At 39.4% G+C, this 16,504-nt stretch overlaps 1 protein-coding gene across 2 annotated transcripts in view; it reads left to right on the forward strand.

Moving 5' to 3' along the window:
• NCOA7 (nuclear receptor coactivator 7) overlaps positions 1-16,504 on the forward strand; it is a 144,647-nt gene that overhangs the window by 54,673 nt on the left and 73,470 nt on the right. For both annotated transcript variants that reach the window (XM_012805022.2, XM_003781645.3), the window contains exon 3: positions 8,643-8,863. In XM_012805022.2, the coding sequence (XP_012660476.2) occupies positions 8,643-8,863 (221 nt within the window). The remainder of the gene's footprint in view (positions 1-8,642; positions 8,864-16,504) is intronic.

The following is a 16,504-nucleotide window of genomic DNA, read 5'->3' on the forward strand; positions in this document are numbered from 1 at the left end:
AATTTTCATTGAGTTGTTGTTGTTTGAACTATTTCTCTCTCTCTGTCTTTAAGTTTGATTTTCTTTGGCATATACTGTATCACAGTTAAGGAATTTTCAGTGGAAACGAGAACCTGACTCTGTGAAATTTCAAAATGAAATAGAATACAAGAAATGTTCTTCCAAAAATTATAAATTGCTTTGTACTTGTGTCTAAATTTATAGCAGAGTGAAATAAAACTAATATTTATGTACAGTGAGAAAAAGGATATGAGCGTGTATTACTATCTGGGATTTTTTAGATATCTTCTTTATGTTCTCTCATTTACTTAGAATCAGGGGTCCTCAAACTTTTTAAACAAGGGGCCAGTTCACTGTCCCTCAGACCGTTGGAGGGCCGGACTGCGGGCCCCGGGACGAGTTTGCTGCTAAGCAGGACAGGCAGCAGCAGCAAAAACACCTGGTGGGCTGGATAAATGTCCTAGGCAGGCTGCATGTGGCCTGCGGGCTGTAGTTTGAGGACGCCTGACTTAGATTTCTAGCAGTACCCAAGTAAGAATAATTAACAGCAACAACACAATAAATGAGTAACTTGGTTGTTGAACTCTTAAACCAAGCACAGATTGCAAGAGTAAGTTTTCTGTGTGCTATTTACTTTAATTATCACAAAAACCCATCTGAGGCTATTTTTATTTCAAGAACAAGGAACCTGAGGCTTAGATTTAGTAACTCGCCCAAGGAACAAAAGAGGATTCAAACCAGTGTTTCTGCTGGAGGGGTGAGCTCACTCCACTGCAGCACCCTTTTCCTGAGTCTGGAGGTGGCAAAAGTCAGCGTTAGACAACCGAGAAAAACAGCCTAGACTCTGAAGGTCACAAAAACAAGAACCAGGAGACGGTTCCTTTTTTTTTTTTTTTTTTGAGACGGAGCCCCAAGCTATCCCCCTGGGTAGAGTGCCATGGCATCACGCTCACAGCAACCTCCAACTCCTGGGCTCAAGCGAGTCTCCTGCCTCAGCCCCCCAAGCAGCTGGGACCACAGGCGCCCGCCACAACGCCTAGCCATTTTTTGGTTGCAGCCATCATTGTTGTCTGGCAGGCCCGGGCTGGGGACTCGAACCCGCCACCTCAGGTGTATGTGGCTGGCGCCCTCGCCGCTTGAGCCACAAGCGCCGAGCCGAGACGGTTCCTTTGAGGGAGGTAGACCAGTTCTGCCAGCTCTGATTAAGGGGGGGGAAAAAAAAAGGTGTGATATTGGAGTCCAGGGATTCACTCTAATAGCTAGACTGAGGGCAAAGAGCAAACTACTAAACAACATTTACCAAAATAGTGCTGTCGCTACCTGCATCTAATTTTTGCTGTTGCTCTTTGTCAGCCTTGTAATTACAGAAGTCATATATTCGTGCTGTACAAAAAGTTCAACATCACCAAATTACGTAAATGTAAAGGAAAAGGTCTCTCCCCTTCCTGTTGACCAACCATTTTCTTGTATGGCATCCCTGACCTCACGGTTCTTAGTCCCTGAGTCAATAGAAATGGGTACAAGACCGAAAAAGGGATTTATACAGGGAAGGCTTCATGAGGAGAGGGGTTTTAGACAGTGCTGGTAAAGAACAGTCAGACTGGTCCTCTGAATAAAGGGCTGGGAACTTCTAAAGGGTAGAGAAGTCTGGTGCCCACATTGAAATTGTAGCAGGTAGAAGTGGAGATTTGCTGGCAGCTGCCTGGCCAGTGGTCATGCTTCATCATACAGCCCATGGTGACTCTCTACCCTTGGGTGTGATTTTTATTATTGAAATGAAGTGAGAGATCCGTGGGCTTCACCTTGGCACTAACCGGTCTGTGCTGGCTTTGACAGGGGCCAGTGGACCCCTGGCTCTCCTCGTTGCCAGTCCTGGTAAAGACAGCAGAACCACCTTCTATTGAAGCTGAGTGTTAAAATCGCTTTCAAAGCCTTGGTTCAGTATTGCAAGGAGACTTAAGCTTGGGCTCCAGGCTTAGTCAGGTGGCCAGTGTCCACCTCCTGGACTACCTCACACATATATTTATGTGCGTATGGTGGTTGGTCTTTTTGGAGGGGTACGTTATTTTCTGTTTGTTTCTTTCCACAAAAATGGAGTCATAACACTGTCCGGTAACTTTTTTCATGAAATTATATTATATATACATCTTTGATGCTGGGTTCTGTTTCCCTACAGAGGTAATTTTAAGGAGAAATTTTGTGTTAAAGAAGACTACTGCTGTCAGGATTGGCCGATTTTGACATTTTTTACTTTTCTTCCTGGACCTATTAGCCCCTAATTGTGGAACTGTGTTTTTGGTTGTGGCTGGGGTGGGTTACTTTCTGCTTTTGTTTTGACAGCCTTTGCATATGAATGGTGTTCTCTGTCTTGACCTCTGGACTTTCCCAGGGCAGGGAAGTTCTGTAGTGGATGGAAAAAGTAATCAAAGTGATACTTGGAGAAAACACAGGGAAGTGCAGAGACTCCTGGGAAGGTTTAGTTTAGATTAAAAAAAAAAAAAAAAAGTTTTTTCTTTTTAACATCAAAACAGCTTTAACACGTTTCCTAATCTTCTCAGCCAAGAATAAACTGTGAGAGCCAGGCAGGACCTTGAAAATCATGTCAGCCTTTTGCTTTTGTTTACTTATAAATCCCAGAGGGTTTATCATATTTCCAAAGGTCACACAAACACGATAACAGAGAAGGCCAAGCCCAGAGCTAAATTGGGGTTCCAGTCTTCCTGTAAGTGCACTCCCCATTGGAGTCCACTAGATTGTCACCCCCCACCAAGTAAGTTCATAGAATTTCCAAAGTCCTGTGGGTTTTAAAGTTAAGAGATACATGAGGCACACCCCACAGGACATATTTTTAGGCGCTCGCAAGAGACAGTGTGGCAATTGGCTGTAACCTAGGATTGTGAATTCTGCTCCACAGCTTAAACTATGCCCTGTGGCCTTACGAGATGGCCCTACTTGAACTTCAGCCTTCCTTTTCTTATCTGTAAAAGAGAGATTAAAATTTCCTACTTCATTGGACTATTACAGGGAAAGGAAAATACATGTAAAGTACACAGAATGCCTGATTCCTTAGTCCACTCAGTAGCTTTTAGAAGAAAGCTCTTTCAAGCTTATTGTTATTTTTTTAAAAAGTAAAATTCAGTTAAAATTTGGCAATATTTCTGGGTTAAATTACTCTTAGGAAAGAGACTTAAAGAACTGAACACCCATTATTTGAATACCTATTCTACAGGGTATGAAATTCACAAGGTATAAAATAAAACACAATGCAAAGTAATTTTTCTTAACCCCTCTCCCCACGAATAACTTTCTTTTTCTGGAAATTTTCTTTACTAATTTTTTGGTGTACTCTTATATTCTATGGATATGGTTATTAAGTTTTAAGTATTTTTTCTATCTTTTACCCTTCCCTCTAGTCTCTTGCCGTATAGGACTTAAGGCTAACTATGCTCTAGGTCAGTACTGTCCAGTATTTTCTATAATGATAGAATAGTTCTGTATGTTTGTTGTCCAATAAAGTACCTACTAGCACATCAGCCTTTTTTTTTAATTTCAAAATATTAAGAGGGTACAAATGCTTTCTTTTTTTTTTTATTGAATAGTAACTATGTACATTAATGCACTTCTGGGGCACAGTGTGGTGTTTTCACACACAATCCGAAACACTTCCATCAAACTGGTTAACATAGCCTTCATGTCATTTTCTTAGTCATTGTGCTAAAACGTTCACATTCTACTCTTAGAAAGATTCACTTGTACCCTTGTAAGATAAACCACAGAAGTGATCCCTCCAATCCTCTTCCCTCTACCCATTCCCCCGTCCGCTCTCTCTCTCCCCCCCCCCATATTCTTAGGCTGTTATTAGGTTATAGCTTTCATATAAAAGGTATACATTAATTTACAAATGCTTTCTTACATGGATAGCTTTTATTTATTTATTTATTTATTTTTTTGAGATGGAGCCTCAAGCTATCCCCCTGGGCAGAGTGCCATGGCATCATGCTCACAGCAACCTCCAACTCCTGGGCTCAAGCGAGCCTCCTGCCTCAGCCTCCCAAGTAGCTGGGACTACAGGCGCCCACCACAACGCCTGGCCATTTTTTGGTTGCAGCCATCATTGTTGGGCAGGCCCGGGCTGGGGATTCGAACCTGCCACCTTAGGTGTATGTGGCTGGCGCCTTAGCCGCTTGAGCCACAGGCACTGAGCCGTGGATAGCTTTTATAATGCTGAAGTCAGGGCTGTTGGTCTGCTCATCACCTGTCACAGTTCATTGTACCTGTTCATTGCCCTTCCCCACGCACATAAGTCTTAATTGTGTTTCTTATAACTGAAGAACTGAATTTTAATTTTTTATTTAATTTAATAATTAAATTATTTAATAATAAAATTAATTTAATTTAATAACATGGGCAACTGGCAGGTGGCCACCATATTAGATAATGCCATGCTAGATATTTTTGCCTATGGCACTTTTTCCAAAAACACATGGATTCCAAATTATAAAAGTAAGGAAAGAGTCACATGAAATCACTAATTCAGTATTAATTAAAGAAGCCTGTAATTTCAGAAAGTTTTAATTATATGTGGCTGATTATTTTCTTTTTAAATCAAATATATAATCGAGGAGATGGGAGTGTATTTTTGAGAACACACTGCTAATCAGAGAAAGCTTGTGAAATGGCACATTTGTCAGAGAGCACATCTCAACCAAGTGGCTCAGTCACCTAGTCATTCCATCCACCTCCTGTGCGCCCTGCCCAAGCCCTAGGAGCACTTGATAAAACGAGCCCCTGCCCTCGTGAAGCTTTCACTGAGTGCCAATGGACGCCTCCTCATTTGGTGCCTTTTGGGGTTGCCTTTTCCTGAACCTTGACAGAGACTCGGCAACTTACCCAAGGTGCTGGTTTTGAGTACCAATACCACCAGGGCCCAGACTGTTTCCCCTAGTAAGGGAAAAGCCTTCAGAAGCAAAGCAGCTTTCGTTCAGGTATTAAAAAGGAGTTCTCTGCCAGGAGCCCCTTAGTCACAAAGTCAGTCAGTCTGCTAACTCTGGGAGGGGACACCGATGATGTATGTATCTATGCTACAAGTGCCTGCACCATTTTAACGTAAAAAGACCAAGAGCTTCCAGAACTAAAAATCTCTTTAATCTTCCCATACGGGCAGAGAAGCTTGAGTGGCAGTGTTGAGCCACACTGCCTCACTCTTCTGCCCTCGGAGAATGTCTGAAGGGTATAATTTACCTTTTCTGCTGACTTAGGTATTGTCTCCCCCAAACAGTGATTGCTTCTTAGCACTACATTTAAGTTTTATTTTTACTTGTCTGCATTTTGAAAATGTTCTGGCATGAGCACATATTATTTTCATAATAAGCAACTATAATAAATAATATTGTAAAAAGTAGTCCAGGCAGAAACACAGTGAAAGCCTGGCGTGAGCAATGGGAGCAGAGAATTGACAGGCTTGGTCACAGTGGAGGGAGAGGCTTGAATTAAAAACACTTGTTTCATGTCATCCTGATCCGTTTTAAAGAAGGACGAATGCGGCATAGCAAAATAAAGGTTTGTGTATATATTATGTATCTATTTTTTACTTATAGCAATTAAAGGTTAGATTTTGTTATTTTTCAGTCACTTATCTGTTTAAGATGATTTGCCCAGTATTCCAAGTATTTTTTTTTACTCCACAATATAAATAAGTATATTTGGAATCATTAAAAAAACTTAAATGTAATAAGAGCAGTTCATTTTTCTGTAAGACTTATTATTTCCAGTTTACTTTCATTTATTGCTAACAGATTGTTATTGTGAAAATGTCTCATCAAGATATATAATAGTGAAAAAGCAGAAGAAACTCTAAAAAATAAAAGCCCTAACAAGGAATCTGTGAAGAGCATCGACTATACCACATTCATCAGGTTGGAAGTTGTTCCCGTTTGGAAAAGGTGTTCTATGTGTTTCTATGCTTAGAAGAAAGGATTTTGGCTTGGCGCCTATAGCTCAACCGGCTAAGGTGCCAGCCACATACACCTAAGGTGGCGGGTTTGAATCCCCAGCCCGGACCCGCCAAACAACAATGACGGCTGCAACCAAAAAATAGCCGGGCGTTGTGGCGGGCGCCTGTGGTCCCAGGTACTTGGGAGGCGGAGGCAAGAGACTCGCTTGAGCCCAGGAGTTGGAGGTTGCTGTGAGCTGTAATGCCACAGCACTCTACCCAGGGGGAAGGCTTGAGGCTCTGTCTCAAAAAAAAAAAAAAAAAGAAGAAGAAAGGATTTTAGAGGGCTTCTAGAAACACATTTTGATTTCTAGTTGCAAGATCAAAATGTTCCATTTGTGTTGATAACCTCCAGAGAAGCAGAAGATGTAGCTGATGATAGAATTTCTAAAGTATGAAATTGTATTCTGTTTGCTGTTAAACTAGTTTCATATTGCTATTTTCTAGAATTTTTTTTCTGAAGTAACAACTACCCGTGGCTGTATGTGTTGACAGTAATGGTCTGGGAGTGAATAAAACAATGTATCCCATTTTGTTATGTCCGTGTTTGGAAACCATTCTCTAATGAGATGTCCCCAAACAGTGCTGCCTTCATCAAAACACATGGCCTAAATCTGAGTGAGTTTAATTATCATGGGGACAGTGAAATGAGGACATTTAAATCAACTTAAAGCGGAATAATTCAGAAGATTAATAAGCGGCATATCTCAGTCTGCATAGAACCAAATTTTGACATCTCCTTTACCTTGGAAGGAATCATTTTGGAAGAGGGCAAACAAGGTTCATCTCAAACATGTTGTTGATCAGCCAGTGCACCAGAACAAGATCAGCCCAGCCATAGCCAGCATTTTGGATACAGAGATCAGCTCTTTGCATAAACAAACCTCCCTAGGTAGAGATGATCTCTGTATGGTATCTAGGTTACTGCATATTAATTTCAGCCTGAAACAGGAATTTTGATCAAGAGAGACATTTTTATTATCTAACTTAACCTTGCAAGGAGCCACCTACTTACTCTTTTACCACACACACAGTTTAAAGTCTGGGGATAGAAAATAAAAGCATGTTTACTGCAAATAATCCCTTTTTGTGAGTCCTTAATTCTGTTTGTACTGTAAATTTTTTTCATAGCAAACATAAAAAGATAGCTAAACTAAGAGATGAGGGATGTATTCAGCTAGGACTTTTTTTCTAGCTGTCCTGTCTCTTAGGCCATATACTCAAGTTCTGGTTATTCAGCTTTCAGTAAATAACAGTCGAGCTGACATATCTGGTTGGATTATGGGACCTTGATCCCCTGACATGAGTGTTGTCTATCTTACCATGCTTAGTTGTCACGTCATTATTTGATTGTATTAGGGGATATTTTACTATTTCTATGTCTCATTGTTTGTGTTATAGGCTAACGTATGATATCTCAGTCCCCAAAAAAGGCCCTGTTAGATGGTTAACGAAATACAGTTATCAGCATTTAATGTCTGAGAAAGCTGAGGCTCAAGGAGTTAGACTCTTAGCGGAGGCCAGAGGGCCATTCAGAGTCGTAGCTTCAGGGAGGGGCCCTTCTGGACTGTCACATTAATTTGTCCAACATCACAGACAGAGCAGTGCAGCAGATCAAACCTCAGTCCTGGTATTATCCTGCCGTTATCTCATTTCTCTACCCAAACCTTTTTCTTACCCACTGCCCAACGTCATATTGTACTCGTGCTCAAGAGGGCCAAGGAAATAGACATGTGCAGAGAAAACTTTCTATCTGGACACAGGGAAAGAGTACTAATTGAAAAAAATACTTACATGTGAGCAGAGTGCCACCCATATTATGGGACCAATGTCCTTGTCTTCATAGAATTTACATTTCTGCTAAGGCAGGAGCATACTTCAGAAGGGCTAGCAGGTACAGAGAGCTCCATCAATTAATTACAGAGGGATGCGTCATTGAAAATATTTTGAATTATTGGATTTCAGTGAGTTGTGATAAACTTCATCTCTTATACCTCTTTCACTCAATAGTAAAGAGTTGAAAGCCTTGCGTGCTATGTAATGTATCAGCTATTAGAAATCATAAAGATAACTCTGTATTGCCATTATGGCATTTTCTATCTTGGGAAAATAGCAGCCTTTAGTACTATTGTCATATGATAAAGGAGAAGAATTATGAGGCCTGATTCAGTTCATACCTTGCCAAATCTTTATAAATCAGCATGTGAGTTATTTATAAAGGACAAAGGACTTGTTTTTATAAACGTGTTTCTCACCAGTCCAAAGGTAATGCTGAACACAAGAAGCACTTTTTTGGAAATATAATTCTCCTAATGTGGCATTATAACAGGTTACCGGATATCTTGATTTAAAAAAAATATCCAACATTTAATAGCTTATAGTAGAATTTCGCTTTTCTTCAGCTTTCCAATAATTTTCTGAGACATAGTATTGGGGTCATAAAATTGAGAAGAAGCCCCGAGTCTCCACATAAGAATTTGTAAATGGTCAGAAAGGGGGTGGGAACCCAGAAAAGTATAATGAACAATATTATAAGGAAAATGTTTCCTCTATCAGTTAATTCGTTTTCAGAGCCCAACTGCATGAAATTAATGTGATTCCTACCGGCAAATCGTTTCTCCAGTGGTTTTCCTTTTTTCCTTCTTCCTAGATTGAAAAAGAAGAAACAAGCCAAACAAAACGCAGAAACAGCCTCAGCTATAGCTGCAAGGACTCATACGGGCAAAGAAGATGTTAATACCGTCATTTTAGAGCAAGACAAACGCAACAATGCTGTGGAACAGGAATATGTTACTGACGAGAAGAAAAAGAGAAAAACAAATCAGTTAAAAGAGATCAGACGTACAGAGCTAAAGAGATACTACAGTATTGGTGAGTATCAGTGGCACTTACTGCAGTATTTTCATTTTAGAAATCTGTAAGAATATTTCAGAGAATTTATAAGTGATCATACTAATAACAGTAGCCATTTATTGAGAGCACTAGTACATGCCCGGGCTGTGCTTTACATACATAGTCTCACGTGCAGGGATCACAGTGAAATAACGTCTTACTCAGCTTTGTGTTCCGGCATCTAGCATTAGATGACCGCTCGTAGTCATCAAATGAATGGTCCCTTTCCCTTTATGAGAAATGTGTATTTTTCTTTCTCTTTTTTTTAAATTATTTTTTTATTTTTGAGACAGATTCTCACTTTGTCACCCTCAGTAGAATGCTGTGTCATCATAGCTTACAGCAACTTCAAACTCTTAGGCTCAAGTGATCTTCTTGCCTCAGCCTCCCTAGTAGGTGGGACTACAGGCACCTGCCACAATGCCTGGCTATTTTTAGAGACAGGGTCTCGCTCTGACTCAGACTGCTTTAAACTCCTGAGCTCAAGCAATGCATCCACCTCGGTTTCCCGGGGTGCTAGGATTACAGGCATGAGCCACCACGCCCAGCCCTAGAAATGCGTGTTTTTCTTAATGTATAGAGACATGTCCATAAAAATGCTGATAGAAACGCCTGCTCTTTTGGCAATAGAAAATGGAGGAGACATGGCCTAGCACCTGTCATTTAAAAAAGAAAAAACAAACAACCCATTTGGGAGTTTTAGCTAAAGAGAATCTTAAAGTGCATCCACAGTGTTACATGTCCCAGAACAGCCATTGCATCTGAAACTGCCTTAGCAGAAGTGGCATGTCTAGCTGTACTTGGACCATGCATCTCATGCCTACTGTCCTATCACATATGGGCCTGGAGTGTGTTCCAAACAGAATGCAAATAAAATAAATAAAGGGTACCAGTAGTCAGAACGTGACCTTGGCACACAGGTTAAGGTGCATTTGAGATTGCTAGACAAAGGAGAGGAATTTGAGGGAGATCTGTAAGAACATCCTGTAAATACAATGTAGGAATGTGGTCTTGTAGCAGAGCAATGAGAAGTGGCTCTGGAGGGCTCTACACTTGGTCTCTAACCAAAGAGACTGGGAGACATCTTGTATCCACGTTTAATGTAACTTTCTAACAGTGCTCATCAAAGATGAAATGGACTGCCCTTGAGGTGGGAATGAGTGCTGCGTTGCTGGCATTGCTCCCACACAGGCAGATGAGCTAACTGCGGCAGAAAGCATATGGTTTCTTAGAAATCTTAGAAATCTGTAAGAATATTTCAAAGACTATAATTTATAAGTGATCATACAAATAACAGTAGCAGTTTATTGAGCACACTACTACATAGCCTGGCTGTACTTTACATACTTAGTCACATGTGCAGGGATCACAATGAAATAACATCTTACTCAGTGGGCTAAGATGATTGTCTAATGCTGTATTCCGTATCTTAATGGATGCTTTTAATCTCTATTCAGTATTATATAAAATGCTGTAACTGTTAACCAATGAAAGAGACTTGTGATTTTAATACATTTTCTCCCCAAATTTAAAGCATTGTGTGCTATTCCTTATTTCCAAAAAGTAAGAGGATTAAGGAAAATTGCATTTCATATCTTCTTTTGCATCTGACTTTTTGCTGCATTTGGATAGCTTTTTATCGTGGTATACTTCATTGCCTGTGTAACGCTAAGTTTGAAACAATACTCTTCACTTTTTATCTGACCCACTCTTACTTGGCTGCCAAATCAGCCCAGTCATCATCCCTTCTGGGAAATTTTCCTTGTCCCTGCCCGGGTTAGACTTCTCAATGCCTTGTTACCATGAGTTTATTTGATTCCCTGTGTGTACAGGCAGAGGTGGCTTAGCCTGCAGCACTGGCTCTCCAGAGCATCTGCAGCATTACAGATGTTCTTTAAATGCATCGGAGGGAAGAATTAATACAGAGATGAATGTATACTCTGTCTTTGAATTTCATGACAAATGTTATAGGTGACAGTATAGTCATTGGGTGAAAACTAGCCTGTATTTTTATTTGGTAGCGATAAGTAAAGGAATACCTTCATAGCTTGTTATCTTCTCTCAAAAATGGTAGGTAATAATAACAAGTGCTTTGGAGGTTTGAGGCATTTCCACAAGGGAATTCAGTACTTTGATAAAACCTCTGGTTTGGGCCACATTGAATCCAGTGTTCCTTGGCCCTTTGCGCATCTGATGGGGGTGACAAACTCCCATCTAGGCAGGTTTGCTTTCCCTCTTGGGTCCGCCTAGTATATCCATCCCCCAGATTCCCAGACCAGGGCGCTGTTCTGTGCCACCAGGGGGCGCATCAGACCTCAAATTAGAGAGCTTCTCCAGTCCAGCTGTGTGCTGCTTTTGGTGGCTGTAGTCAGGGTAGGAGAGGCAGACCAAAATGGGGGGATCTTGATGACCTGCTGTGAGGATTGGACCTTATTTGGTAGCCACTTAGGAGCCAGTGGAGGAGAATTTCAATGACAAAAGAAATTCCCTACTTTTTCTTTTCTATTCATTTTTGTTTTCCATTAACTGTGACATGAAAATGGCAGGACAAAGGCAGGCTGTGCTGGCCTGAGACCCAGGCTGCCAGAAAACACACGCTGAAGAGAGATTTTGGTCATAGAAATGGCAGTATCCGACGACCAGTAGTGTGTGAGGGGAAAGGGAACGGGTCAAAACTGACAAACTTGGATGCTGAAGGAGGAAGGAAGATAATGGATTTGTGTTTGGAGATGTTTTTGAAATGCCAAGTAAATTTGCCCTGAGGAACTTAGATTTCAAGTGAAAGGCCTACAGATTACTACGGGAAGGTATGAGTTGAATCCATACGTGTAAAAGAGTAATCCAGAGACCACATAAAGAGTCAAAATGAAGTGTTACTGGGCAGCAAATGATTATGTATAGAGGAAAAGATCACGAGGACGTTTAGCAGTATGCTGGTATTCATTTTCTCTGGGTACAGAAATTGCAAGGGAGTTTATTTTCTTTTTTCTTTCTTTCTTTTCTTTTTCTTTTCTACACATAATGTCGTTAAATTTTAGTATTAACAATCAGGGAATATAGGAAGATGGAAAACTAGAGTAAAAGCAAGAGTTTTACAAAAAGAACATTAAACAAAGTCCTATAAGCAACGTGCAAGTAATTACTTTTTATAGGTATCTTTTCCACATCTATACATTACCGGCCTCATCCAAAGACGCATATTTTAACTGTTTTCACTTGTTGAATTATGCTTGTCTGTGCCTCACTTTTGCTAGCAAGTAATAAATTCATTGCTATTTCTTGATACTTTGAAGAACAGAACACTTAAGATACTGATAAAGGATGTTATGGAAAGACTAAGTCATGAGAATGGCCTCCTTATAACAATATGGTACTGATATTAAAAATGTTTTGCTTTGTTTTTGAAAGCGGAGTAGGAGAAGGGAAGCGGAGTAATTACATTGAAGCAGGTGGCATCAGATAAATCTAGATCCAGCACCGAGCGCAGCACCCTAGCTTGCAGTTAACATCAACAAAAGCTTCTACAATGAGCAAACACAGCCCTTCTGTGCTTTCGTGTGTATTTCCTAACATATAGAGACTCCTTTTTCATTTATTGTTTATATAATATAAACTCTTAAGGAATTGTTTATTAATAATATGTCTTAAACATACTATTTTTCAAAATTAGATGTTAAGTAAAAGGTAATACAAGTATGTTGGGATATTTATAAATTTATCAGAAGATGCTTGGTCCGTATTACAGTATCAAGATATATTAACTTGGCACGAATTATATCACAGAATACTTTCATATTAAAGGAATGCATTGTTCCTTAGTCTTAGAATAGTACACTTCCTTGCTTCTAAGAACATGCAGATAAGAATTGGAATTTTACAAACACAGGTAACATTTCAGTATAGGGAAGTTCTTCATTTCAAATTTAGCTATGCAGTCATAAGACTAGAAAGAGGTAGAGACATTTTATAGATAAGGGAAGCAAGCCTAAATTGGCATGAAATATATTATGATTATGTCATACTTATATTAGTCACTTTAAATCATAGTTTACTGTCCTGAATTCAAAAGAAGCTTACCAAGAAAAAATAAATTGAATTTTATTTTCCTTTATTATACATTTTTTGTTTTTCATGATATGAAAGTGACTAATTACTGAGTTATTTCCCACAAAGGCAACCTGGACACTTTTCCATACACAGATTACTTTTTCTTAAGGTTTTCGTTTAACCAAACCAGACTTTTGTTTGATAAGTTAATTTCTAAACATTACTAGGTAAAGTACAAATGTATAATCGCCTTGTTCTTATACGCAAAACTAATGATCATTTCTATGCTTTAGATCTCAAAGAATTAGAGAATCCAAAATTGATATGGATTTTCGTGGGGAAATAGGATGTCAAGAATCTAATTTTCTGTAATCCAGCCAAATGAGTTTAAGGGATTTGAATATAAGATAAATTGAGATTATTAGGATGGAAATAGGCCTGTGCTTCTTGGGACCATCAAGAAAGTCAGACAGATGTTTCGTACTGTGAATAGTGAATACCTCAGTAGTGAACAGGACTAACCTGACAGGTGTCCCCAGAATGCATGCAGTGTGGCTGATGGAATGAAGGTGGCACGAGAAGATGAAAGAAATGAGAGGCATGAATGAAGACTCCAAAAATCAAAGGGCTTCTTGGAGAAGAAGCCAAAAAAGTAGAAGCAGTGATCAAAGGCGGTAATACATTAGGAAAATGCTTTCCTGAGCTCTAACTCAGACCTGAGTGTAGAAATCAAAAGAGCTCATTATATTGAGGTGGAATTAAGGGGAAAACTCTAGCACTTTGATAAATTGTAGCAAATATTTACAAGTCAGGAATAAATGATGAAGACAATTTAAAAACAAAAAATTACTCACAGAGGAACAAGAAGGAGATTTAGACATAGACTTCTCCATAGCAGTGAACACCAGGGGAATTAAAATCTTTTCCTGAGTTGTGTGGTGAATGTTATTTTTTTTAAGTTCAAAGACAGCTTAGACATTCTGAGACATACAAAGTTTCAGGAAGGATATCTCTTGAGTCATATAGTTCCAGAAACAAATTTACTGAGAGGGAGGGATGCTATGATCTGAGACATGCCAAAATCTGGACCTGAAGAATAAATAAGTCATTTTATGAAAGAACTGGTGGTGAGCATTATAACTAATTAAACATAAAATTAAAAATACATAACCATTATAATTATGAATGTTAAAGGCACCACAATTCTTAAAGCCCCAGATCTAACATCTCTCAATTATGTAGTAATTAACTAGCTTTATAATTCTTAGGTTACCAAATATTGAGAAATGAAAGTAGAAGGCGAGCCAAGTGAGCAAGACTCCTAAGTAGGTGGTCAGGTTTTGCACATCCAAGTCTCCCGTGCTGCAGACGCGCCAGCCCCACAGCATTTGTTCATGTTTTATAGTCTGAAGCACCGGATCTCTTGTGTCCACATTGCTGAGACATAAAACAAATGGACCGATGAGGCAGAGAGAAGTTTCTGTTTCTCATGACTTGGAAACTTCTTAGCCTCCTGAAGAAATTCTGGCCCCTTCTTGCCCCTCCATAGACTGTTGCTGTTTTTTCTCTCCTCTTCTCTATTTTGAACATTATCACTGTAAACATTTTCAGCCACAGTCTGCAAAACCTCAGAATATCAACAATGTGGTAAATTTTATTCTATAAAAATACATTCCAAAGGGAAAGATGGATTTATAATCCAGAATTTCAAGGTTACGTTTCCTTAGAAATCCCAGTAGATGGAGAATAGTATATCTACAGGTAAGCAGCTCTGAAACAAACACTCCTGAGTTGTCCTGGCTTTGATTATACCAGCTTTGCCTAAAGGGGGACACTCTTCCCTGACCTCTCACGGCCCCATTAACACACATTTTCTTGTCTTTGGCAGAACAGAAAGGTACAGTCACTCAGGCTGCTGTGTCTTAAGAAACCTATCTTGCTACATACAAGCTTGAGTTCAGAGTGTATTCCCATTATAACCATAGTGGTCTGCATAACACAAATGTCATTCCTTAATTAATGACTTGTTCTATCTGCTTGCATTGTGAAAAATCTCCTGGTAAGAGAAAAACCCAAACATGGTTGGACTGAGGGTATAGAAGCACATTAGTCTAAATACGGTCATTGTTTTTAAGCTTTGAAAAATAAAATTAGCGGTAAACTGAGAAGGGTGCAAGGGAAAAATACTTCGAATACTCATGATGAGTCTTAAATAAAGAAAGTATCTACCCCCCTGGGGACACTCTTCCCAATCCAACAGGTTCCTTTTGCTGTTCCTCAGGCCTTGTGTTGCTTCTCTCCCCCTTCCTAGCTTCTTTCCCACCCTCCAAAATACTCCTTTCAAAATGACTTTTTAAAAGAAAATGGTTCAAGGAACTAACTGGGCAAATTTATACTTTAGAAGAAAATACAGGAAATATAAAAGCCAGTTTCACGGGAATCAAACTCTGTCCATCATCTCAGTCCATCCAAGCTGTGGTGACAGGTGCGGCCTGAAATTGTCCTTTGTGGGAGATGTTAAAATACAAAGATCATGTAGAGTACACACAGTTCATTCTTCCCTGACACATCGTTTTCTTTTTAATTGTAACAACTTGTGATTTAGATTTTCCAGAGGTTCCCCTTCAAGTGCTAAATAACAGTCCTCGATACTTTAATTGCACTTTTTATGTTGTCGGGCCAATAATTTGAGACGTGTGCATCACCAGTAGAGAATGTTATTTCTTTCTTTTTTCTTTTTTTTTTTTTTTTACTAAATCATAACTGTGTACATTAATGCAGTCATGGGGTACAGTGTGCTGGATCTATATGCAATCTGAAATATTTTCATCAAACTGGTTAACATTCCTTCATGTCACTTTCTTGGTTATTGTGTTAAGACATTTATATTCTACATTTAGAAAGATTCACGTGTACCCTTGTAAGAGAATGTTATTTCTTGAAGCAAATACAAGTCCTATATTTTCTTTAAAGACATTTATGACTATTTTTTGCTATTGAATTTTTAATCCACCTGCATTGATTTGAGAGTGACTTAAACTTTTCTCCTAATATTAGCCAGTGTTTGATAATCCTTAAAGTCCTTGAGCCCTTATTTGTACATCGCAGAGTGCTCTTTCTAAATGGCCTTTTCAAATCTTTAAGTAACTCCTTGGAGTCCACAGCATTCCCATTTTATACACACTGGGAAACCAACTCTGCTTAAGTAAAGTTACTTGCCAGGGTCACCTAGTGAGCAAGGGGCAGACCCAGAACGCTCATCCACATCTGTCTGATGCCATAACCTCCCCTCTAACCTGAATTTATGTGATACTTATGGGAAAACCCAGCCTTTTCTTGCTGATTTATAACAGCTCTTATTTTACACTAAATTCTTATTTTTTAGTCATGTCACCACAGTGTTTTGTTTACTAAGGCTTTATCATCACGTGTTTTAACATCAATAGAGAAGAGTAGAGTGTTCCTACCCTCACTCAACTTTTTTTTTTTTTTTTGAGACAGAGCCTCAAGCTGTTCCCCTGGGCAGAGTGCCGTGGCATTACAGCTCACAGCAACCTCCAACTCCTGGGCTCA

This window comes from Otolemur garnettii, unplaced genomic scaffold, assembly GCF_000181295.1.
Source record: "Otolemur garnettii isolate 467f Iridium unplaced genomic scaffold, OtoGar3 scaffold00002, whole genome shotgun sequence".
In the NCBI taxonomy this organism is placed as follows: domain Eukaryota; kingdom Metazoa; phylum Chordata; class Mammalia; order Primates; family Galagidae; genus Otolemur; species Otolemur garnettii.